At 50.9% G+C, this 24,908-nt stretch overlaps 1 protein-coding gene across 1 annotated transcript in view; it reads right to left on the bottom strand.

Moving 5' to 3' along the window:
- Positions 1-24,643, bottom strand: part of LOC140367205 (signal peptide, CUB and EGF-like domain-containing protein 1) — a 29,971-nt gene extending 5,328 nt beyond the window's left edge. Inside the window, exons 1-10 of the mRNA XM_072453559.1 lie at positions 23,416-24,643; positions 22,966-23,088; positions 17,522-17,638; positions 15,371-15,493; positions 14,801-14,920; positions 7,703-7,750; positions 7,487-7,603; positions 3,235-3,390; positions 2,523-2,726; positions 1,654-1,815 (exon numbers count right to left, since the gene is read on the bottom strand). Of these exons, the coding sequence (XP_072309660.1) occupies positions 1,654-1,815; positions 2,523-2,726; positions 3,235-3,390; positions 7,487-7,603; positions 7,703-7,750; positions 14,801-14,920; positions 15,371-15,493; positions 17,522-17,638; positions 22,966-23,088; positions 23,416-24,643 (2,398 nt within the window). The remainder of the gene's footprint in view (positions 1-1,653; positions 1,816-2,522; positions 2,727-3,234; positions 3,391-7,486; positions 7,604-7,702; positions 7,751-14,800; positions 14,921-15,370; positions 15,494-17,521; positions 17,639-22,965; positions 23,089-23,415) is intronic.
- Positions 24,644-24,908: the final 265 nt, after the last annotated feature.

The raw sequence follows: 24,908 nt of genomic DNA, 5'->3' as shown, positions 1-24,908 counted from the left end.
CAGCTGAGGCTCCGGAGCTTCCATGAGTCCTTCTCCGGTCCTGGTCCAGTCCCTGGTCCGGTCCTGGTCCAGTCCCTGGTCCGGTCCTGGTCCAGTCCCGGTCCAGTCCCTGGTCCGGTCCTGGTCCAGTCCCTGGTCCGGTCCCTGGTCCAGTCCCTGGGAGCAGGTTCTCTCGTTCACTGTGGTTCTCCTCCAAGTTCCTATTTGTTTTTTGTTCTGTTTTAATTGTCTGATTTTTCTACTCTTCTGTTGGGTTGAATCAACTATTTTATGAAGTAGAAACAGTAGAAATAAATTAAAATATAGCCGCAAGTGGCAATGATCGGCCCTCGCAATGCCGCCGCCGCCACGCCGCAAGAGGAGGGGGCGGGGCTAACGCGCCCCAATTGTCCTTTTATTACATCTACTGCTGAATCTGTGATGCTGTCACATCTTCTCCCCTTTGTTTTACATCAAAAAGACATTTTATTTTGAATTCTTGGCAAAATGTGCAGCTTTGCCGCACAGACACCGTGACTCTTTGAATAAAAATGTGAATAACTTTTGATGGTCCTGAAGATGAGTCTCACCAGATTTCAGGTTAATAGGGCTGACGCCCTGAGGGGGAGGAGTTTGTGAAAGTCTAAAGTGTAAACATGTTCAGGTGATTTCTCCATTGGAATAACATGGGCGGTTTCTGTCATTGCTACGGCAACGCCATAACAATTATGACATGGGTCTTTGACTTTTTTGATCGGGCCAAAATTGAGTTTTGTGTCAAATTTCGCAAAATTTCCCAAAACTAAACATTTAACCTCCATATAAAATCTGTAGGGGGCGCTTTCCCGCCAAATTAATTCATTTCACTTCAAGTAGGTTTAGAGTTTAACAACTGATTCTAATTTGACACAATTCAGACTTTATCTGCGCAAACGGCAGCAAATTAAAAATTTGGGAAATTTCTGAAATTCTAGCTACAGTTTGTGGCTTCGCCGCTCAGAGACCGTGACAGGGTCAAAGTGATGTCCCACAGCACCATTTTCACCACATTTCAGCTTTTTAGGGCCAACGCCCTGAGAGGAGTTCGTAAAAGTACGACATTTCATGCTTAGCCATTTTTTAACCAATATGGCCGACATTTGGTTGGGCAGACGGCGTTGCTGTAATAATATTTTTTACTTCTGTGCCAAATTTCATGATTCTACGATCTGATTTGTTTGGGTTATTTCCTATCTCTCAATGCATTTTTGGTACATTTGGGGGCGCTGATGCGCCAATTTCTAAAACATTTATAAAAAGGAGATAAGCAGAATGTAGAGAGGCACGTTAGAGGTGTGCACATTTTTGTGACTTTTCATCAATGTTCACTGGGTGAAAAATAGGGGGGTTGGTCCCGAGAAGAAGAAGAAGAAGAAGAAGAGTATTCTGATGCGAAAACAATGTTTTCCATTTTTCAAATATCATAAACTACACATTTTCGTCCATTACCTCATGGTGTGGGTCCCTGGTCACTGACGGGTACTTTAGTTAATTTTGCACTTTTGCAGCCGTGCTTCGCACGGCCTTATGGAACTAATAGGCCTCTCGCCAGCTTGTGGCGCTCGGGCCTAATTATACTGAAATCATTTTGAGTTTTATAGACATCAGACTGTGCCCGGGCCGTCTCTATCTCACCTCCACACTGGGACACATTGCGGGCCCCGCTGAGCCCGGGCCCCTCGGTGCTGGGGCAGGGCTCACATGAGAGCTGCCCCACAGTGTCCTGGTACGTCCCTGGAGGACATGAGATGCACTGGTCCTGTTCACCACTGTAGAAGGTCCCCACGGCGCAGCTCACTGAGGAGGACACACTGTTACACACTTCAACCAGCAGTGAAGAACAATGAAACTACTATGTCTCTGTGGGAGGATCTATGTCTCTGTGGGAGGATCTATGTCTCTGTGGGAGGAGCTATGTCTCTGTGGGAGGAGCTATGTCTCTGTGGGAGGAGCTATGTCACTGTGGGAGGAGCTATGTCTCTGTGGGAGGATCTATGTCTCTGTGGGAGGATCTATGTCTCTGTGGGAGGAGCTATGTCTCTGTGGGAGGAGCTATGTCTCTGTGGGAGGAGCTATGTCACTGTGGGAGGAGCTATGTCACTGTGGGAGGATCTATGTCACTGTGGGAGGAGCTATGTCACTGTGGGAGGAGCTATGTCACTGTGGGAGGAGCTATGTCTCTGTGGGAGGAGCTATGTCGCTGTGGGAGGAGCTATGTCGCTGTGGGAGGATCTATGTCACTGTGGGAGGAGCTATGTCTCTGTGGGAGGAGCTATGTCTCTGTGGGAGGAGCTATGTCTCTGTGGGAGGAGCTATGTCACTGTGGGAGGAGCTATGCCTCTGTGGGAGGATCTATGTCACTGTGGGAGGAGCTATGCCTCTGTGGGAGGATCTATGTCACTGTGGGAGGAGCTATGTCTCTGTGGGAGGAGCTATGCCTCTGTGGGAGGATCTATGTCACTGTGGGAGGAGCTATGTCTCTGTGGGAGGAGTTCTGTACTGACCGCACTTCCCCTCGCGCAGCACCTGCCCCGTGCTGCAGGCTTCGGCGCCCTCTGCAGCGCGCGAGGGTCTCTGCGCCACCTCGTACTCGGTGCCGGAGAAGGTGATGTAGAACTGCTGCTTGTTGATGGACTTCCGGAGGGTTCTCATGGCGTTCTGCAGCTTCAGCCTCGTCCGCTCGCGCACACACTCCATGTTACACGAGTCTGAGGGAAACACGCCACGCTTACGCCGCCGCCGAGCACGTGCGCCGCCCCCTCTGGGCGGAGGGCAGCGCTACATGCCAGCGTCACCTTCAACACACTCAAGGCAAGACTTATTACCCAGCATGCCTTGCACCAATCCAGACTCAGACGAACGTCGGGACGACGAGATTATTCATTAAATCGATAATCGTCACACAGTTTGTAGTCCAAAAATATATGGCCGTTTTTGTCACATTTAAATTAATTTTGCTTTTCAGGAAGTTAATTTGCATAAAGCTCATCACAAACTCGAGGAACAGTCACATGACAGACCTCGGGAATGAAAGAAAAGTAAACATTTCCCTGTTGTTTGGTTTAAATAAATGTGAATTATTGTCAGTGATATTTGTCCTCACAAAAATCGTAACAGTGTAATTTGATCTCAAATGCAGTGGTAAATGTAGATTCATCTGCCCTGGAATTAAACTAAATCAATAGAAAAAGGCGATTGTGTCCCGGGGCCACAAACCTGAGGCCTCCTCCTCCTTCATCTCCATCTCAAACTCCGCCGTGATGTGGGACACTTCTTTGGCGGGAGATTTGCGACCGCGGCGCCGTTTCTTGGACGAGTCACATTTGAGATTGACAAAGGTCACTTGACACTCGTCCGTACACGGGAACTGACCTGGGACGGACGAGAGACGCGGTGTTTGAGTCACGCTCAGTGTTCTCACTTCGCTCAGTCTGTAAAGTGTGTTCGCTCTGACAGTTTCACACAGACTCAGTCTGTTCAGGTCTAAAGGCCTTTCATGTATTTTTATGTGACATTAGAGCAGTTTTGGTTGCTAAGTAACAAAAGTGAACATGAAATTGAATCAAGACCGGGAACTCAGATATTTATCCTTCTCTGAGTAGGCCCTGCCCACTGGGCAGGACCTCCTGATGAAAGGTGTTATTGGTTTCACCAGAAACTAAACCTCTTTCTTTTCTATCAAATTAGCCTCTTTGTTTACGGCCTGTGTTCTTTACCCTGCGGCCTGTGTTCTTTACCCTGCGGCCTGTGTTTTTTACCCTGCGGCGTATATTCTTTGCCCTGCGGCGAGTGTTCTTTACCCTGCGGCCTGTGTTTTTTACCTTGCGGCGTGTGTTCTTTACCCTGCGGCCTGTGTTTTTTACCCTGCGGCGTATATTCTTTGCCCTGCGGCGAGTGTTCTTTACCCTGCGGCGAGTGTTCTTTACCCTGCGGCGTGTGTTCTTTACCCTGTGTTCTTTACCCTGTGTGCTTTACCCTGCGGCGTGTGTTCTTTACCCTGTGTTCTTTACCCTGTGTTCTTTACTCTGCGGCGTGTGTTCTTTACCCTGCGGCGAGTGTTCTTTACCGTGCGGCGTGTGTTCTTTACCCTGCAGCGTGTGTTCTTTACCCTGCGGCGAGTGTTCTTTACCCTGCAGCGTGTGTTCTTTACCCTGCGGCGAGTGTTCTTTACCCTGCGGCGTGTGTTCTTTGACCCTGCGGCGTGTGTTCTTTACCCTGTGCTCTTTACCCTGTGTTCTTTACCCTGCGGCGTGTGTTCTTTACCCTGTGTTCTTTACCCTGTGTTCTTTACCCTGCGGTGTGTGTTCTTTACCCTGCGGCGTGTATTCTTTACCCTGCAGCGTGTGTTCTTTACCCTGCGGCGTGTGTTCTTCACCCTGCGGCATGTGTTCTTTACCCTGCAGCGTGTGTTCTTTACCCTGCGGCGTGTGTTCTTTACCCTGCAGCGTGTGTTCTTCACCCTGGTGTTTACCCTGCAGCGTGTGTTCTTCACCCTGGTGTTTACCCTGCGGCGTGTGTTCTTTACCCTGTGGCGTGTGTTCTTTACCCTGCGGCGTGTGTTCTTCACCCTGGTGTTTACCCTGCGGCGTGTGTTCTTTACCCTGCGGCGTGTGTTCTTTACCGTGCGGCGTGTGTTCTTTACCCTGCGGCGTGTATTCTTTACCCTGCAGCGAGTGTTCTTTACCCTGCGGCGTGTGTTCTTTACCCTGCGGCGTGTGTTCTTTACCCTGCGGCCTGTGTTCTTTACCCTGCGGCGTGTATTGTTTACCCTACGCTAGTGTTCTTTACCCTACGGCGTGTGTTCTTTACCCTGCGGCGAGTGTTCTTTACCCTGCGGCGTGTGTTCTTTGACCCTGCGGCGTGTGTTCTTTACCCTGTGCTCTTTACCCTGTGTTCTTTACCCTGCAGCGTGTGTTCTTTACCCTGCGGCGTGTGTTCTTTACCCTGCGGCGTGTGTTCTTTACCCTGCGGCCTGTGTTTTTTACCCTGCGGCGTGTATTATTTACCCTACGCTAGTGTTCTTTACCCTACGGCGTGTGTTCTTTACCCTGCGGCGAGTGTTCTTTACCCTGCGGCGTGTGTTCTTTGACCCTGCGGCGTGTGTTCTTTACCCTGTGCTTTTTACCCTGTGTTCTTTACCCTGCGGCGTGTGTTCTTTACCCTGTGTTCTTTACCCTGCGGTGTGTGTTCTTTACCCTGCGGCGTGTGTTTTTTACCCTGCGGCGTGTATTCTTTACCCTGCAGCGTGTGGTCTTTACCCTGCGGCGTGTGTTCTTTACCCTGCGGCGTGGTTCTTTACCCTGCGGCGTGTGTTCTTTACCCTGCGGCGTGTATTCTTTACCCTGCAGCGTGTGTTCTTTACCCTGCGGCGTGTGTTCTTTATTCTACAGCGTGTGTTCTTTACCCTGCGGCGTGTGTTCTTCACCCTGCGGCGTGTGTTCTTTACCCTGCAGCGTGTGTTCTTCACCCTGGTGTTTACCCTGCAGCATGTGTTCTTCACCCTGGTGTTTACCCTGCGGCGTGTGTTCTTTACCTTGCGGCGTGTGTTCTTTACCCTGTGGCGTGTGTTCTTCACCCTGGTCTTTACCCTGCGGCGTGTGTTCTTTACCCTGCAGTGAGTGTTCTTTACCCTGCGGCGTGTGTTCTTTACCCTGCGGCGTGTGTTCTTTACCCTGCGGCGTGTGTTCTTTACCCTGCGGCATGTGTTCTTTACCCTGCGGCGTTTGTTCTTTACCCTGTGGCGTGTGTTCTTTACCCTGCGGCGTGTGTTCTTTACCCTGCAGTGAGTGTTCTTTACCCTGCGGCGTGTGTTCTTTACCCTGCGGCGTGTGTTCTTTACCCTGCGGCGTGTGTTCTTTACCCTGCGGCCTGTGTTCTTTACCCTGCGGCGAGTGTTCTTTACCCTTCGGCGTGTGTTCTTTACCCTGCGGCGGGTGTTCTTTACCCTGCGGCGTGTGTTCTTTACCCTGCGGCGTGTGTTCTTTACCCTGCGGCGTGTGTTCTTTACCCTGCGGCGTGTGTTCTTTACCCTGCAGAGAGTGTTCTTTACCCTGTTGCGTGTGTTCTTTACCCTGCGGCGTGTGTTCTTTACCCTGCGGCGTGTGTTCTTTACCCTGCGGCGTGTGTTCTTTACCCTGCGGCGTGTGTTCTTTACCCTGCGGCGAGTGTTCTTTACCCTGCGGCGTGTGTTCTTTACCCTGCGGCGGGTGTTCTTTACCCTGCGGCGTGTGTTCTTTACCCTGCGGTGAGTGTTCTTTACCCTGCTGCGTGTGTTCTTTACCCTGCGGCGTGTGTTCTTTACCCTGCGGCGTGTGTTCTTTACCCTGCGGCGTGTGTTCTTTACCCTGCAGTCAGTGTTCTTTACCCTGCGGCGTGTGTTCTTTACCCTGCGGCGTGTGTTCTTTACCCTGCGGCGTGTGTTCTTTACCCTGCAGCGTGTGTTCTTTACCCTGCGGCGTGTGTTCTTTACCTTGCGGCGTGTGTTCTTTACCCTGCGGCGTGTGTTCTTTACCCTGCGGCGTGTGTTCTTTACCCTGCGGCGTGTGTTCTTTACCCTGCGGCGTGTGTTCTTTACCCTGGTCTTTACCCTGCGGCGTGTGTTCTTTACCCTGCAGTGAGTGTTCTTCACCCTGCGACGTGTGTTCTTTACCCCGCAGCGTGTGTTCTTTACCCTGCAGCGTGTGTTCTTTACCCTGCGGCGTGTGTTCTTTACCCTGCAGTGAGTGTTCTTTACCCTGCGGCGTGTGTTCTTTACCCTGCAGTGAGTGTTCTTTACCCTGCGACGTGTGTTTTTTACCCTGCGGCGTGTGTTCTTTACCCTGCAGCGTGTGTTCTTTACCCTGCGGCGTGTGTTCTTTACCCTGCTGCGTGTGTTCTTTACCCTGTGGCGTGTGTTCTTTACCCTGCGGCGTGTGTTCTTTACCCTGCGGCGTGTGTTCTTTACCCTGCTGCGTGTGTTCTTTACCCTGTGGCGTGTGTTCTTTACCCTGCGGCGGGTGTTCTTTACCCTGCGGCGTGTGTTCTTTACCCTGCGGCGTGTGTTCTTTACCCTGCGGCGTGTGTTCTTTACCCTGTGGCGTGTGTTCTTTACCCTGCGGCGTGTGTTCTTTACCCTGCGGCGTGTGTTCTTTACCCTGCGGCGTGTGTTCTTTACCCTGCGGCGTGTGTTCTTTACCCTGCGGCGTGTGTTCTTTACCCTGTGGTGTGTGTTCTTTACCCTGCGGCGTGTGTTCTTTACCCTGTGGCGTGTGTTCTTTACCCTGCGGCGTGTGTTCTTTACCCTGTGGTGTGTGTTCTTTACCCTGCGGCGTGTGTTCTTTACCCTGCGGCGTGTGTTCTTTACCCTGTGGCGTGTGTTCTTTACCCTGTGGCGTGTGTTCTTTACCCTGCGGCGTGTGTTCTTTACCCTGTGGTGTGTGTTCTTTACCCTGTGGTGTGTGTTCTTCACCCTGCGGCGTGTGTTCTTTACCCTGCAGCGTGTGCTTGAGCAGCTCGCGGTGCTTCTCTTTGTTGCGAGGTCGGAGGTGACACTTGGCGTCTTTAATCTTGAACCGAGCCTTCTGCTTTATGGGAGGACCCAGAGTGTCTGTGGGACGTTCATACAAACCAGCACATAATAAATTGACACTGAGGCTTCTACCAAACACGTACCGTCCGTATAAATATGAATATAATGCGCTCTTACCCGTCGGCACGGGAACGCCACAGCTCAGAGTGTAGCTGTTCTCCGAGTCTGAAACACAAAACACTTTCTTTTGTCCTGTTTTTACTCTTCAGCTTCAGTGCTGTGGTGGTGGTTCATTTTTAAGACCAGAGTTTGTGTGTTTTTCATTCGTGAGACTCACAAACGGCCCCGGGACAGAGGAACTGTGAACCGGGACCAGGGCCTTTTTACTAAGAACTATCTTGTTTCCTTTAACTCACACAGCAGGTCAAGCTCTCTAGACAAAACAGAGGTGACATCACAGTGACATCACGGTGACATCACAGCGACATCACAGTGACATCACAGCTTCACGTTGACGTCACGGCGACGTCACAGTGACATCACGGCGACGTCACGGTGACGTCACGGCGACGTCGCGGCGACGTCACGGTGACATCACGTGACATCACGGTGACGTCACCGCGACATCACGGTGGCATCACGGTGACATCACGGTGACGTCACCGCGACATCACGGTGGCATCACGGTGACATCACGGTGACGTCACAGCGACAGAAGACGGGGTGAGCCGCCCCGTCCCTGACACGACGTTTGAAAAACAAAATCACCTTTTAGAATTCCTGTAGTAGTTGAATCCTTTTTGAACAGGCGGGACGGGACGACTCAAACAGGAAGCAGTAAGTGGAGTGAGTAAACGAGGAGGAAACAGCCATGAAATGCGTCTTCATAAAGGTCGATTTTTGCAGAACATCTTGACATTATTTTTCCGCGTTTGAGACGGATGAGGAATGTTGACGTGTGGACGGACGAAGGCCCGTTTCAGACTGTTCTTGTTTCCACTGTCAGAGCCGGTGTTTCCTTTGGCTGCGGTGTCCGCCTCCATCGCGCCCTGGTCTCCATCGCGCCCTGGCCTCCATCGCGCCCTGGCCTCCATCTCGCCCTGGCCTCCATCGCGCCCTGGCCTCCTCCGCGGCCCCGGGGCCCCGAGGTGCGGACATTACCCCGCGATTGGGAAAGAAAGCCCCCAATGAAAGACGGTCGAATTCTTGTCTCGACTCCCGCACCAAAACACACAAAAGGCGCATTTCCCGATCGCAATGAGCGATGGAGCGGACGAGTCACGGCGGCGTCTGGTCCAATAAAAGCCGAGCCACAGGAATGCGGCCGGCGACGGCAAACGCGGATTAAGACACAGTCCAAAAAGATAGAAAAACAAATCTGTCAAGACGGAGTCGGCGTTCTCACACGGAGACTGCCAACGCAAATGGAGCGATGGAGCGGAGGACGAGCGGCGAGGGGGACGAGGGGGACAAGGGGGACGGGCGGCGAGGGGGACGAGGGGCGAGGAGTACGAGCGGCGAGGGGGACGAGGAGGACGGGCGGCGAGGGGGACAACGGCGAGGGGGACAAGGGGCGAGGAGGACAACGGCGAGGGGGACGAGGGGCGAGGAGGACAACGGCGAGGGGGACGAGGGGCGAGGAGGACAAAGGCGAGGGGGACGAGGGGGGCGAGCGGCGAGGAGGACAACGGCGAGGGGGACGAGCGGCGAGGAGGACAATGGCGAGGAGGACGAGGGGGACAAGGGGCGAGGAGGACAAAGGCGAGGGGGACGAGCGGCGAGGAGGACGAGCGGGACGAGGGGCGAGGAGGAAATCGGCGAGGGCGGCGAGGAGGATGAGCGGCGAGGAGGACGAGGGGGACAAGGGGCGAGGAGGACAACGGCGAGGGCGGCGAGGGGGACGAGCGGCGAGGAGGATGAGCGGCGAGGAGGACGAGTCATCCCCATATAAAGCACTCATTTGCGCTAAGTAGCCCACGAATACGTTCCCCATCTCTTGCATGTTCCGTGCATATTGAACATTATTACTGTATAGAGGGCCAAAAACACAAAGTGGGCGGAGCCCACTCAAAATTATCGAAAGTACCCGTCAGTGACCAGGGACCCACACCATGAGGTAGGAAAGCGCGAGCGCTTTCCGAAAATGTATAGTTCATGATATTTGAAAAATGGGAAACATTGTTTTCGCATCGGAATATTAGTCTTTCTTTCTTTCTTACCCCCCTATTTTTCACCCAGTGAACATTGACGAAAAGTCACAAAAATGTTCACACCTCTAAAAATCGTGCCTCTCTACATTCTGGCTATTTCCTTTTTCTAAAATTTAAAAAATTGCCACGTCAGCGCCCCCAAATGTACCAAAAATGCATTGAGAGATGGAAAATGACCCCAAAAAAATCTGATCGTAGAATCATGAAATTTGGCGCAGAGGTAGATGGTGACAAGAGAAGTAAAAAATATTATTACGGCAACGCCGTCCGCCCAACCAAATGTTGGCCATATTGCTTCAAAAATGGCTAAACATGACTTCGGAGTTTTTCCAAACGTCGTACTTTTACGAACTCCTCCCAGGGCGTTGGCCCTAAAAAGCTGAAATTTGGTGAAAATGCTACTGAGGAGTGGGACATCAAAAGTTATCCAAATTACATTGATACCTCTCACGGTCTCTGAGCGGCGAAGCCGCAAACTGTAGCTACAATTTCAGAAATCTCCCAAATTTAACATTTCTGCCGTTTGCGCAGATAAAGTCCGAATTGCGTCAAATTAGAATCAGTTGTTAAACTCTTTGACCTAAACCTACTTGAAGTGAAATAAATTATTTTGGAGCCACAGCGCCCCCTACAGATTTTATATGGAGGTTAAATGTTTAGTTTGGCGAAATTATATGAAATTTCACACACAACTCAATTTTAGAATCCCCATCAAAAAAGTCAATGAGACCCATGTCATAATTGTTATGGCGTTGCCGTAACGATGACCGAAACCTTCCATGTTATTCCAATGGGGAAATCGCCAGAACATGTTTTTTAGACTTTCACAAACTCCTCTTAGGGCGTTAGCCCTATTAACCTGAAATTTGGTGAGACTCATCTTCAGGACCATCAAAAGTTATCCACATTTTTATTCAAAGAGTCACGGTGTCTGTGCGGCAAAGCCGCACATTTTGCCAAGAATTCAAAATAAAATTGCTTTTTGATGGTAAAACAAAGGGGAGAAGATGTGACAGCACCACAGATTCAGCAGTAGGCGTAATAAAAGGACAATTGGGGCGCGTTAGCGCCCCCTCCTCTTGCGGCGTAGCTGCGGCGGCGTGGCGAGGGCCGATCATTGCCGCTTGCGGCTTTAATTATATTTATTATTATATTTATTATTATATGTATTATTATATTTAATATCATATTTATTATTATATTTATTATTATATTTAATATTATATTTATTATTATATTTATCTGAAGCTGTTTTCACTGTTAAAGGACAGATTTATGTGAAACTGATGTTTTATTTCAGACACAGAGACTAACTCTGGGGACATGGAATGTCACCTCGCTGGGGGGAGGAGCCTGAGCTTGTGCGGGAGGTTGAGCGATACCGACTAGATATAGTCGGCCTCACCTCCACGCACAGTTTGGGCTCTGGAACCATCTCCTCGAGAGGGGCTGGACGCTCCACTTCTCTGGTGTTGCCCGCGGGGAGAGGTGGGGCTGGTGTGGGCTTGCGGATAGCCCCTCAGCTCAGCCGCCACGTGTTGGAGTTTACCCCAGTGAACGAGAGGGTCGCGTCCCTCCGCCTTCGGGTGGGGGACAGGTCTCTCACTGTTGTGGCGGCCTACGGGCCGAACAGCAGTGCAGAGTACCCGGCCTTCTTGGAGTCCTTGGGAGGGGTACTGGACAGGGCACCGACCGGGGACTCCGTTGTTCTACTGGGGGACTTCAACGCCCACGTGGGCAATGACAGTGACACCTGGAGAGGGGTGATCGGGAAGAACGGCTTCCCCGATCTGAACCCGAGCGGTGTTCAGTTATTGGACTTCTGTGCTAGCCACGGATTGTCCATAACGAACACCATGTTCAAGCACAAGGGTGTCCATCAGTGCACATGGCACCAGGACACCCTAGGCCGGAGGTCAATGATCGACTTTGTTGTCGTGTCATCAGACCTCCGGCCGCGTGTCTTGGACACTCGGGTGAAGAGAGGGGCAGAGTTGTCAACCGATCACCACCTGGTGGTGAGTTGGATCCGCTGGCGGAGGAGGAAGCCGGACAGACTTGGCAGACCCAAGCGCATTGTGAGGGTCTGTTGGGAACGTCTAGTGGAGCCCTCTGTCAGTAGGGTATTCAACTCGCACCTCCAGGAGAGCTTCTCCCATGTCCCGGGGGAGGTTGGGGACATTGAGTCCGAGTGGACCATGTTCTCCGCCTCCATTGTTGATGCGGCTGCTCGGAGTTGTGGTCGCAAGGTCTCCGGTGCCTGTCGTGGCGGCAACCCCCGAACCCGGTGGTGGACACCGGAAGTAAGGGATGCCGTCAGACTGAAGAAGGAGGCCTATCAGGCCACTCTGGCTTGTAGGTCTCCGGAGGTCATCGACGGGTATCGGCAGGCCAAGCGAGCCGCGGCTCGTGCTGTCGCAGAGGCAAAAACCCGGGCCTGGGAGGAGTTCGGGGAGGCCATGGAGGAGGACTATCGGTCGGCACCAAAGAAATTCTGGCAAACCGTCCGGCGCCTCAGGAGGGGGAAGCAGTGTCTCACCAACACCGTTTACGGTGCGGGTGGAGGCCTGCTGACCTCAACTGGGGATGTCGTCGGACGGTGGAAGGAATACTTTGAGGATCTCCTTAATCCCTCAGTCACGTCTTCCGAAGAGGAAGTAGAGACCGGGGACTCGGAGGCTGGCTCATCCATCACCCAAGCTGAAGTCACTGAGGTTGTTCGCAAACTCCTCGGTGGCAGGGCTCCGGGGGTGGATGAGATCCGCCCTGAGTACCTAAAGTATCTGGATGTTGTAGGACTGTCTTGGTTGACACGTCTCTGCAACATCGCGTGGCGTTCGGGGACCGTGCCTCTGGACTGGCAGACCGGGGTGGTGGTCCCTCTGTTCAAGAAGGGGGACCGGAGGGTGTGTTCCAACTACAGAGGGATCACACTCCTCAGCCTCCCGGGTAAGGTCTATTCCAAGGTACTGGAGAGGAGAATCCGACCGATAGTCGAACCTCGGATTCAGGAGGAGCAGAGTGGTTTTCGTCCCGGTCGTGGAACACTGGACCAGCTCTATACCCTCCATCGGGTGCGCGAGGGCTCATGGGAGTTTGCCCAACCAGTCCACATGTGCTTTGTGGATCTGGAGAAGGCTTTCGACCGTGTCCCTCGGGGTGTCCTTTGGGGGGTGCTCCGGGAGTACGGGGTCCGGGGCCCTTTGCTCAGGGCTGTCCGGTCCCTGTATGACCAGAGCAGGAGCTGTGTTCGCACTGCCGGCAGTAAGTCAGACCTGTTCCCAGTGCATGTTGGACTCCGCCAGGGCTGCCCTTTGTCACCGGTTCTGTTCATAATTTTTATGGACAGAATTTCTAGGCGCAGTCAGGGGTCGGAGGGTGTCCGGTTTGGGGACCACAGGATCTCATCTCTGCTGTTTGCAGACGATGTTGTCCTGATGGCTCCATCAAACCCGGACCTGCAGCATGCACTGGGACGGTTTGCAGCCGAGTGTGAAGCGGCTGGGATGAGAATCAGCACCTCCAAATCCGAAGCCATGGTTCTCGACCGGAAAAAGGTGGCTTGCCCTCTCCAGGTGGGTGGGGTGTCCTTGCCCCAAGTGGAGGAGTTCAAGTATCTCGGGGTCTTGTTCACGAGTGAGGGAAGGATGGAGCGTGAGATCGACAGGCGGATGGGTGCAGCGGCTGCAGTGATGCAGTCGCTGCATCGGACCGTTGTGGTAAAGAGGGAGCTGAGTCGAAAGGCAAAGCTCTCTATTTACCGGTCGGTCTACGTTCTGACCTCACCTATGGTCATGAGCTTTGGGTAGTGACCGAAAGAAAAGATCGCGGATACAAGCGGTCGAAATGAGTTTCCTCCGCCGTGTGGCTGGGCGCTCCCTTAGAGATAAGGTGAGGAGCTCGGCCACACGGGGGGAGCTCGGAGTAGAGCCGCTGCTCCTCCACGTCGAGAGGAGCCAGCTGAGGTGGCTCGGGCAGACCCAGGACACGCTGGAGAGACTATGTCTCTCGGCTGGCCTGGGAACGCCTCGGGATCCCCCCGGAGGAGTTAGAGGAAGTGTCTGGGGAGGAGGAAGTCTGGGAGTCCCTGCTCAGACTGCTGCCCCCGCGACCCGGCCCCGGATAAAGCGGCAGAAGATGGATGGATGGATGGACATTTCAAACTGGTCCAGGAGCGATGAGAAAAGTGCAAAACTAAGAGTCTAAACTCTGAGGTCGGCCGCTGTAGCTCTAAACTCCACCTCCTGAAGTGTGATGGAGGCGAGAGGCCACTAGGGGGCAGCAGACTGTAACGTGAGAACACACATTTCAATCAAACTCTTAGAATCTACACGGAATCAGTCTCAGGGATTCAGCCCCGTGGCAGCTGTGACACAGAGAGGCCTGAACACTGGCGAGAGCAGTGATGGTGACCAAAAGGGACTAAAAGGGACCAAAAGGGACCAAAAGGGACCAAAAACCCACCACATGAGACTTCAGCACTATTACAGTCAAATCTACACTCGGGACTCGGGACCGGCCACAAGAGGGCTCCACCTGTCACATCTGAACTCATGGTGGAGGAGGGGGGTGCCACTGGTGGAGGAGGGGGGGAGGTGCCACTGGTGGAGGAGTGGATGGCACAAGTGCAGCAGCGTCATGCCACAGGCTCATTCCCATTTCACACGTCACTGTTCTGTCAAATAAAGCCTACGGGCCCAAAAAACCTCCAAAAATAAATTAAAGAGTGGGGTGAGAGAGAGAGAGGGTATAGACATTCAGCAAATGGTCGAGACCGGGAATCGAACCCACGACGCTGCAGTGATGGAAATGTGCTTAGTCATTTAATCTCTGTTCGGTTTGAATTAAAATGTATTTAAAACTAAAATGTTAGTGATGCAGACAGGACAGTTAGTTTGTATATTACTTGTAATAGTACTTGTGGTAGTACTATAGTAGTAGTAGTAGTAGTAGTAGTAGTAGTAGTAGTAGTAGTAGCAGCAGTAGTAGCAGTAGTAGTAGTAGCAGCAGTAGTAGCAGTAGTAGTAGCAGTAGTAGTAGCAGTAGCTGGTGTTGTAGTTCTCACCTGCGAGGAAGAGGGCGTTGGAGGGGCAGGACAGTGAACACACCTCGGCTCCTCCGTTCTTGGAGCAGGACAACTGAGCTCGTGGTGCTGGTTTCCCATTGGGCAGACACTTTACCGCCTCTGAGAAGACACTCACGTTACCATCAAGCACCAGCAAGCACCAGCAAGCACCAGCAAGCACCAGCAAGCACCATCAAGCACCAGCAAGCACCAGCAAGCACCAGCAAGCACCAGCAAGCACCAGCAAGCACCAGCAAGCACCAGCAAGCCCCTCTCTCCTCCGAGCCTCAGAAACACTCCTCGACGTGTGACGTCATGTTTGACCTGTGACCTCTGTTTCTTCGTCTAATCACGATCTTTACGACTGTGAGACCAGGAAGTGACGTGTGTGTAATTCCAAGGTTGAAAAGTACAAATACTGCAGAACATTTGTACTTTAAAGCAGTATCTGTGCCGTTTGCGTACAATAATAAAGCATAAAGCAGCTTCAGTGGCTGTTCGAGGCGATTACAGGTGTCTGAGTGGTGAGTTGCTGTTGCCGTGGCGACGTCTGGGCGGCGGGGGTCATACCGATGCAGTCCTTCTTGTTCCAGTGCAGCTTGTACCCGGGCGGGCACACGCACTCGTACCCGCCCAGAGCGTTCACGCAGCCGAACTCGCAGCTGCCGTTGTTGATGCTGCACTCGTCCACGTCTGCAAAGGTCAAAGGTCATCGTCGTGTTAGAAAGACCACGTGTGTGCGACAGCGTGGTTTAGAGGGACGCTACATCACTCCGCCCCCTCAAGTCTCCGCCCCGTTAAGGCTCCGCCCCGTTAAGTCTACTAATGACATTTGCCCATGATTAGTGCGTTGCTGCTGCGCTCCTCTGTGATTTTTATATTGACTTGAGTCCGGAGCTTCCTCTCTCCTCCTCTCTCCTTTTCTCTCCTCCTCTCGCTTCCTTTCACCACTCTCCTCCTCTCCCCCTGTCGCTTCCTCCCTCCTCCTCTATCCTCCTCTCACCCCCGTTGCTTCCTCTCTCCTCCTCTCTCTTGTGTGTGTTAGCGTGTGTGTTTGCGTGTGTGTGTGTTAGCGTGTGTGTTAGCGTGTGTGTTTGCGTGTGTGTGTGTTAGCGTGTGTGTTAGCGTGTGTGTGTGTTAGCGTGTGTGTTAGCGTGTGGGTGTTAGCGTTTGTGTGTGTGTGTGTGTGTGTGTGTGTGTGTAGTACTGACCTCCGCAGTGCATGAGCCCGTACAGGATTGTGTTTGCGTGTTAGCGTGTGTGTGTTAGCGTGTGTGTTAGCGTGTGTGTGTGTTAGCGTGTGTGTTTGCTTGTGTGTGTGTGTGTGTGTTAGCGTATGTGTTAGTGTGTGTGTTAGCGTGTGTGTGTTAGCATGTATGTGTTAGCGTGTGTTAGCGTGTGTGTGTTAGCGTGTGTGTTAGCATGTGTGTGTTAGCGTGTGTGTGTTAGCGTGTGTGCTAGCATGTGTGTGTAGTACTGACCTCCGCAGTGCGTGAGCCCGTACAGGATTGTGTTTGCGTGTTAGCGTGTGTGTTAGCGTGTGTGTGTTAGTGTGTATGTTAGCATGTGTGTGTTAGCGTGTGTGTTAGCATGTATGTGTTAGCGTGTGTGAAGTACTGACCTCCGCCGTGCCTGAGCCCGTACAGGATTGTGTTTGCGTGTTAGCATGTGTGTGTTAGCGTGTGTGTTAGCGTGTGTGTGTTAGCGTGTATGTTAGCATGTGTGTGTTAGCGTGTGTGTTAGCGTGTGTGTGTTAGCGTGTGTGTTAGCATGTGTGTGTAGTACTTACCTCCGCAGTGTGTGAGTCCGTACAGGATTGTGTTTGCGTGTTAGCGTGTGTGTTAGCGTGTGTGTTAGCATGTGTGTGTTAGTGTGTGTGTGTTAGCGTGTGTGTTAGCGTGTGTGTGTAGTACTGACCTCCGCAGTGCGTGAGTCCGTACAGGATTGTGTTTGCGTGTAAGCGTGTGTGTGTTAGCGTGTATGTTAGCATGTGTGTGTTAGCGTGTGTGTGTTAGCGTGTGTGTTAGCATGTATGTGTTAGTGTGTGTGTGTTAGCGTGTGTGTGTTAGCGTGTGTGCTAGCATGTGTGTGTAGTACTGACCTCCGCAGTGCGTGAGCCCGTACAGGATTGTGTTTGCGTGTTAGCGTGTGTGTTAGCGTGTGTGTGTTAGTGTGTATGTTAGCATGTGTGTGTTAGCGTGTGTGTTAGCATGTATGTGTTAGCGTGTGTGAAGTACTGACCTCCGCCGTGCCTGAGCCCGTACAGGATTGTGTTTGCGTGTTAGCATGTGTGTGTTAGCGTGTGTGTTAGCGTGTGTGTGTTAGCGTGTATGTTAGCATGTGTGTGTTAGCGTGTGTGTTAGCGTGTGTGTGTTAGCGTGTGTGTTAGCATGTGTGTGTAGTACTTACCTCCGCAGTGTGTGAGTCCGTACAGGATTGTGTTTGCGTGTTAGCGTGTGTGTTAGCGTGTGTGTTAGCATGTGTGTGTTAGTGTGTGTGTGTTAGCGTGTGTGTTAGCGTGTGTGTGTAGTACTGACCTCCGCAGTGCGTGAGTCCGTACAGGATTGTGTTTGCGTGTAAGCGTGTGTGTGTTAGCGTGTATGTTAGCATGTGTGTGTTAGCGTGTGTGTGTTAGCGTGTGTGTTAGCATGTATGTGTTAGTGTGTGTGTGTTAGCGTGTGTGTGTTAGCGTGTGTGTTAGCATGTGTGTGTAGTACTGACCTCCGCAGTGCGTGAGTCCGTACAGGATGTAGCCTTTGTGGCACACGCACTGGAAGCTTCCTGGAGAGTTGACACACGTGTGGTCACATGTTCTCTCAAAGGAGCACTCGTCAATGTCTGTGGATCAGGACAGAACAATTCATGACACACTTAAGTCAAATAAAGGTTAATAAATAAATAGTTATACACATCATTTAGTTTTAGGTTTTAAATTCACTTTTGGTGAATCCTTTTAGAGCAATAGTTCCCACAGGAAAGGTGCATTAGCTGAAAAATGCTAAATGCTAAATGTGGCTTGAATATGGTGTACATTCCCAACATGAAGCAAGTTGGGTTGAAGTAAAAATGTAGCATTTTGTCACATAATAATTAAAAACAAGGTTTATTTAAGGGCTGCGCGGTCAGCAAAAACAATAAATGTATCTTTCCCCGATACACGACTGATGGTGCCCCAATAAATTACTGGTGGTGCCCCAATAAATGACTGATGGTGCCCCAATAAATAACTGGTGGTGCCCCAATAGATTACTGATGGTGCCCCCAATAAATTAATGGTGGTGCCCCAATAAATTACTGGTGGTGCCCCAATACAAGACTGGTGGTGCCCCGATAAATTACTGATGGTGCCCCAATAAATGACTGATGGTGCCCCGATAAATGACTGGTGGTGCCCCAATTAATGACTGATGGTGCCCCGATAAATGACTGGTGGTGCCCCGATAACTGGCCGATGGTGCCCCGATAAATGACTGATGGTGCACCGATAAATGACTGACGGTGCCCCGATAAATGACTGATGGTGCCCCGATAAATGACTGATGGTGCCCCGATAAATGACTAATGGTGCCCCGATAAATAACTGACGGTGCCCCGATAAATGACTGATGGTGCCCCGATAAATGACTAATGGTGCCCCGATAAATAACTGACGGTGCCCCGATAAATGACTGACGGTGCCCCGATAAATTACTGATGGTGCCCCAATAAATGACTGATGGTGCCCCGATAAACGGCCGATGGTGCCCCGATAAATGACTGATGGTGCCCCGATAAATGACTGATGGTGCCCCGATAAATGACTGATGGTGCCCCGATAAATTATCAAAATCAAGTTAATGATAATTTGAATTTGTATTAGGCGCCGGCCAAATGATGCACCCTATTTCAGTATTTAAATGTATTTACATCATATCTACAAATTACAATTCAAAAAATAAATAATCGAATAACTAAATAATTGAGCTATTTTTTTATTGTGCGTTTAGACCTGGTTTAGTCCTAGTTTAGTCCTAGTTTAGACCTGGTTTAGTCTTGGTTTAGTCCTGGTTTAGACCTGGTTTAGTCTTGGTTTAGTCCTGGTTTAGGGCTGATTTAGTCCTCCATAGCCACGCCCCCTCACTCTTCATTGGCCGGCCGTGGTCCTGGTTTGAGAGTGATTGACAGGCAGAGGAAACAATGACTCGTCTGAATATGCACAACATGTTTATTCCCATAAACCATTAGCTCTGCGGTTCTGGCCTCTCCACGTTCTCCTGGTTTATTCCAGGGCTAAAAATACACTTCAGATGCAGTTTGTCGGCGGAGGAAGTGGTCAGAGGGAGGAGGAAGTGGTCAGACGGAGGAGGAAGTGGTCAGAGGGAGGAGGAAGTGGTCAGAGGGAGGAGGAAGTGGTCAGAGGGAGGAGGAAGTGGTCAGAGGGAGGAGGAAGTGGTCAGACGGAGGAGGAAGTGGTCAGAGGGAGGAGGAAGTGGTCAAAGGGAGGAGGAAGTGGTCAGAGGGAGGAGGAAGTGGTCAGACGGAGGAGGAAGTGGTCAGAGGGAGGAGGAAGTGGTCAGAGGGAGGAGGAAGTGGTCAGACGGAGGAGGAAGTGGTCAGACGGAGGAGGAAGTGGTCAGAGGGAGGAGGAAGTGGTCAGACGGAGGAGGAAGTGGTCAGAGGGAGGAGGAAATGGTCAGAGGGAGGAGGAAGTGGTCAGACGGAGGAGGAAGTGGTCAGACGGAGGAGGAAGTGGTCAGACGGAGGAGGAAGTGGTCAGAGGGAGGAGGAAGTGGTCAGACGGAGGAGGAAGTGGTCAGAGGGAGGAGGAAGTGGTCAGACGGAGGAGGAAGTGGTCAGACGGAGGGCGAGTGTGTAAACACGACAGCGTTTCAGGGATTTAGACAAACGGAGCGACCACAGACGAGCCAGAGAGACGTTTCACCCTTTTTCCACCACTGCGACGGCGACGTGGAGACGCTTTGAAACATGACAACACTGGAAATGTGCTCCATCTACTGGCAGCAGAGGGAGTTACCATGGAGACAAAACAAAAGCTAGCTTACCCAGACGTGCTAATGTAAACGCACAGATGTGACGCAGGAGTCTGCGATGATATTAAAAAGAGCTCAGATCCAGAACGTTTGAAAGAGTGTTTTTGTGACGCTCAGAGAAGAGGAGCTCGTAAACAGGACTTAAACAGGACTTAAAACAGGACTTAAAATAGGACTTAAAACAGGACTTAAAACAGGACTTAAAACAGGACTTAAACAGGACTTAAAACAGGACTTAAAACAGGACTTAAAACAGGACTTAAAACAGGACTTAAACAGGACTTAAAACAGGACTTAAAACAGGACTTAAACAGGACTTAAAACAGGACTTAAAACAGGACTTAAAACAGGACTTAAACAGGACTTAAAACAGGACTTAAAACAGGACTTAAAACAGGACTTAAACAGGACTTAAACAGGACTTAAACAGGACTTAAAACAGGACTTAAAACAGGACTTAAAACAGGACTTAAACAGGACTTAAAACAGGACTTAAAACAGGACTTAAAAAAGGACTTAAAACAGGACTTAAAACAGGACTTAAAACAGGACTTAAACAGGACTTAAAAAAGGGCTTAAAACAGGACTTAAAACAGGACTTAAAACAGGACTTAAAACAGGACTTAAACAGGACTTAAACAGGACTTAAAAAAGGGCTTAAAACAGGACTTAAAACAGGACTTAAAACAGGAATTAAAACAGGACTTAAAACAGGACTTAAAACAGGACTTAAACAGGACTTAAAACAGGACTTAAAACAGGACTTAAAACAGGACTTAAACAGGACTTAAAACAGGACTTAAAACAGGACTTAAAACAGGACTTAAACAGGACTTAAAACAGGACTTAAAACAGGACTTAAAACAGGACTTAAACAGGACTTAAAACAGGACTTAAAACAGGACTTAAACAGGACTTAAAACAGGACTTAAAACAGGACTTAAAACAGGACTTAAACAGGACTTAAAACAGGACTTAAAACAGGACTTAAAACAGGACTTAAACAGGACTTAAACAGGACTTAAAACAGGACTTAAAACAGGACTTAAAAAAGGACTTAAAACAGGACTTAAAACAGGACTTAAAACAGGACTTAAACAGGACTTAAAAAAGGGCTTAAAACAGGACTTAAAACAGGACTTAAAACAGGACTTAAACAGGACTTAAAACAGGACTTAAACAGGACTTAAACAGGACTTAAAAAAGGGCTTAAAACAGGACTTAAAACAGGACTTAAAACAGGAATTAAAACAGGACTTAAAACAGGACTTAAAACAGGACTTAAACAGGACTTAAAACAGGACTTAAAACAGGACTTAAAACAGGACTTAAACAGGACTTAAAACAGGACTTAAAACAGGACTTAAAACAGGACTTAAACAGGACTTAAAACAGGACTTAAAACAGGACTTAAAACAGGACTTAAACAGGACTTAAAACAGGACTTAAAACAGGACTTAAACAGGACTTAAAACAGGACTTAAAACAGGACTTAAAACAGGACTTAAACAGGACTTAAAACAGGACTTAAAACAGGACTTAAAACAGGACTTAAACAGGACTTAAACAGGACTTAAAACAGGACTTAAAACAGGACTTAAAAAAGGACTTAAAACAGGACTTAAAACAGGACTTAAAACAGGACTTAAACAGGACTTAAAAAAGGGCTTAAAACAGGACTTAAAACAGGACTTAAAACAGGAATTAAAACAGGACTTAAAACAGGACTTAAAACAGGACTTAAACAGGACTTAAAACAGGACTTAAAACAGGACTTAAAACAGGACTTAAAACAGGACTTAAACAGGACTTAAAACAGGACTTAAAACAGGACTTAAAACAGGACTTAAACAGGACTTAAAACAGGACTTAAAACAGGACTTAAACAGGACTTAAAACAGGACTTAAAACAGGACTTAAAACAGGACTTAAAACAGGACTTAAACAGGACTTAAAACAGGACTTAAAACAGGACTTAAAACAGGACTTAAACAGGACTTAAACAGGACTTAAAACAGGACTTAAAACATGACTTAAAAAGGACTTAAAACAGGACTTAAAACAGGACTTAAAACAAGACTTAAACAGGACTTAAAAAAGGGCTTAAAACAGGACTTAAAACAGGACTTAAAACAAGACTTAAACAGGACTTAAAAAGGGCTTAAAACAGGACTTAAAACAGGACTTAAAACAGGAATTAAAACAGGACTTAAAACAGGACTTAAAACAGGACTTAAACAGGACTTAAAACAGGACTTAAAACAGGACTTAAAACAGGACTTAAACAGGACTTAAAACAGGACTTAAAACAGGACTTAAACAGGACTTAAAACGTGACTCAAACACGACTTAAACACGATTTAGCAGCTGAGTTTGAGCAGAGTTAAAAAGAGCCTTCTGCATGATTCTGTCTTTAAACACTCCCTCACAGCGAGAAGGTCCCGGCGTGTCTCCCATGGGGTCTGTATTGACAGTATTTACTCGGAGACTGTCTGCACCGGCGTGTTTCTCTTGCGAGCCGTCTGTCCTCGCACCGCGCTCAGAGCGTTTGTTTTGGCGGCGCTCCATGTGACTCACTGGAGTTTGAAGGTCAGAGCGTCAGAGGAGAACACACTGGAGACACAGGGCCAGCCAGAAACCAAACGCATCCACAGAACCAGAGCTGCAGTGTGCATTGATGAGGCGACTAAAGGCAGAAGAGCTCCATGTGAAAGGCACTGACAGGACCAAAGGTCACGCCTTTGTGTTTATCTGTATTTATCTGTATTTATCTGTATTTATCTGTTAAAAGATAAATTAAACTCACAATTCACTCCCAAATGTAAAAGTCTTTTCCTTTCTGCGGTTCCTCTTCTTAAACTTTTTAACTCTCTTTCAGGGTCTCTTTCAGGGTCTCTTTCAGGGTCTCTTTCAGGGTCTCTTTCAGGGTCTCTTTCAGGGTCTCTTTCAGCTCTGCCAACTGCTTTTTTGAACACATTTAAGACCAAATCCTGAGAAGTTGTCGAGTTCCAGACTTATTAAGGCCTTAAACTTGTCTTACTGGATTTAAGACTTTTTGAGACCCTGCGCAGACCCCGCCCTTCGTCACGAGCCACGGCCCAGCGGCGCTGGCGTCTGTGCGGTGCGTTCACTGACCTTGGCACGAGCGTTCGTCCGTCAGCAGCTTGTGTCCTTTCTGGCAGCTGCATTCGAACGATCCCACCGTGTTGCGGCAGAAGTGGTCGCAGCCGCCGTTGTTCTCCAGGCACTCGTCGATATCTGAGGAAAACAGAAAATCACACTTTACTCAAAAAAGCCCAGAATCCACGGCCGCAGAGTCGGACTGAGCCTTTTTGGATCGTAACGTGGACGAAGAGAAGAGTGTTAAACCCAGAAGTCCCGTCTGACGCCAACAGGAGCACGAGGAGGCGGAGTCACAGCTTTACGCTCAAACTGAGAGGAAAATAATGTAAACACAAATGTAAATGGATCATTGTTGGTGCTTTTGGACAATGTCATTTTAACCAAGAAGAATGCATTTCCACCCGACTTTCCACTTGTCTGTGTTTGTTTGTTTAGACCCCACCGCCCGAGAACGCCCGTGACCGCCCGTGACCGCCCGAGAACGCCCGAGAAGGCCCGTGACCGCCCGAGAACGCCCGTGACCGCCCGTGACCGCCCGAGAACGCCCGAGAAGGCCCGTGACCGCCCGAGAACGCCCGTGACCGCCCGAGAACGCCCGTGACCGCCCGTGACCGCCCGAGAACGCCCGTGACCGCCCGAGAACGCCCGTGACCGCCCGTGACCGCCCGAGAACGCCCGAGAACGCCCGTGACTGCCCGAGAACGCCCGTGACCGCCCGTGACCGCCCGAGAACGCCCGAGAACGCCCGTGACCGCCCGAGAACGCCCGTGACCACCCGAGAACGCCCGTGACCGCCCGTGACTGCCCGAGAACGCCCGTGACCGCCCGTGACCGCCCGTGACCGCCCGAGAACGCCCGTGACCGCCCGTGACCGCCCGAGAACGCCCGAGAACGCCCGTGACTGCCCGAGAACGCCCGTGACCGCCCGTGACCGCCCGTGACCGCCCGAGAACGCCCGAGAACGCCCGTGACCGCCCGAGAACGCCCGTGACCGCCCGTGACCGCCCGAGAACGCCCGTGACCGCCCGTGACCGCCCGTGACCGCCCGAGAACGCCCGAGAACGCCCGTGACCGCCCGAGAACGCCCGTGACCGCCCGTGACCGCCCGAGACCGCCCGAGAACGCCCGTGACCGCCCGAGAACGCCCGTGACCGCCCGAGAACGCCCGTGACCGCCCGTGACCGCCCGTGACCGCCCGAGAACGCCCGAGAACGCCCGTGACCGCCCGAGAATGCCCGTGACCGCCCGAGAACGCCCGTGACCGCCCGTGACTGCCCGAGAACGCCCGTGAACGCCCGTGACCGCCCGTGACCGCCCGAGAACGCCCGAGAACGCCCGTGACCGCCCGAGAACGCCCGTGACCGCCCGTGACTGCCCGAGAACGCCCGTGACCGCCCGTGACCGCCCGTGACCGCCCGAGAACGCCCGAGAACGCCCGTGACCGCCCGAGAACGCCCGTGACCGCCCGTGACCGCCCGAGACCGCCCGAGAACGCCCGTGACCGCCCGAGAACGCCCGTGACCGCCCGAGAACGCCCGTGACCGCCCGAGAACGCCCGTGACCGCCCGTGACCGCCCGAGACCGCCCGAGAACGCCCGTGACCGCCCGAGAACGCCCGTGACCGCCCGAGAACGCCCGTGACTGCCCGAGAACGCCCGTGACCGCCCGAGACCGTCTTAGACCTCAGCATGCTAACGGACACTTCCTGCTTCTCGGAGAATAAAACGCTGTATAAACAGACAAAGTGCTGGAGCTGAACAGATTTGACTTTATTACGTTAAGTTCTGACGATGCCGTGAATTAAATGTCACTTTTCCATCATCATCGTCTCATATTCATTGGAAAAGACTTCAGTGAGTGACACGAGTCTCTCTGGAAACACAACAATCACAGACACAGATCTGATGATCTGCTGAGAACAGCTTTAGTCCCAGTTTAAGTGATCAATGTGTCGA

The sequence above is a fragment of the Eucyclogobius newberryi genome, unplaced genomic scaffold (assembly GCF_026437365.1).
Source record: "Eucyclogobius newberryi isolate DKJ021-1_F unplaced genomic scaffold, fEucNew1.0.hap1 SCAF_2, whole genome shotgun sequence".
NCBI classification, from domain to species: domain Eukaryota; kingdom Metazoa; phylum Chordata; class Actinopteri; order Gobiiformes; family Gobiidae; genus Eucyclogobius; species Eucyclogobius newberryi.
The sequence above is the reverse complement of the archived record's forward strand: the minus strand, read 5'-3'. Positions and strand labels throughout refer to the sequence as shown.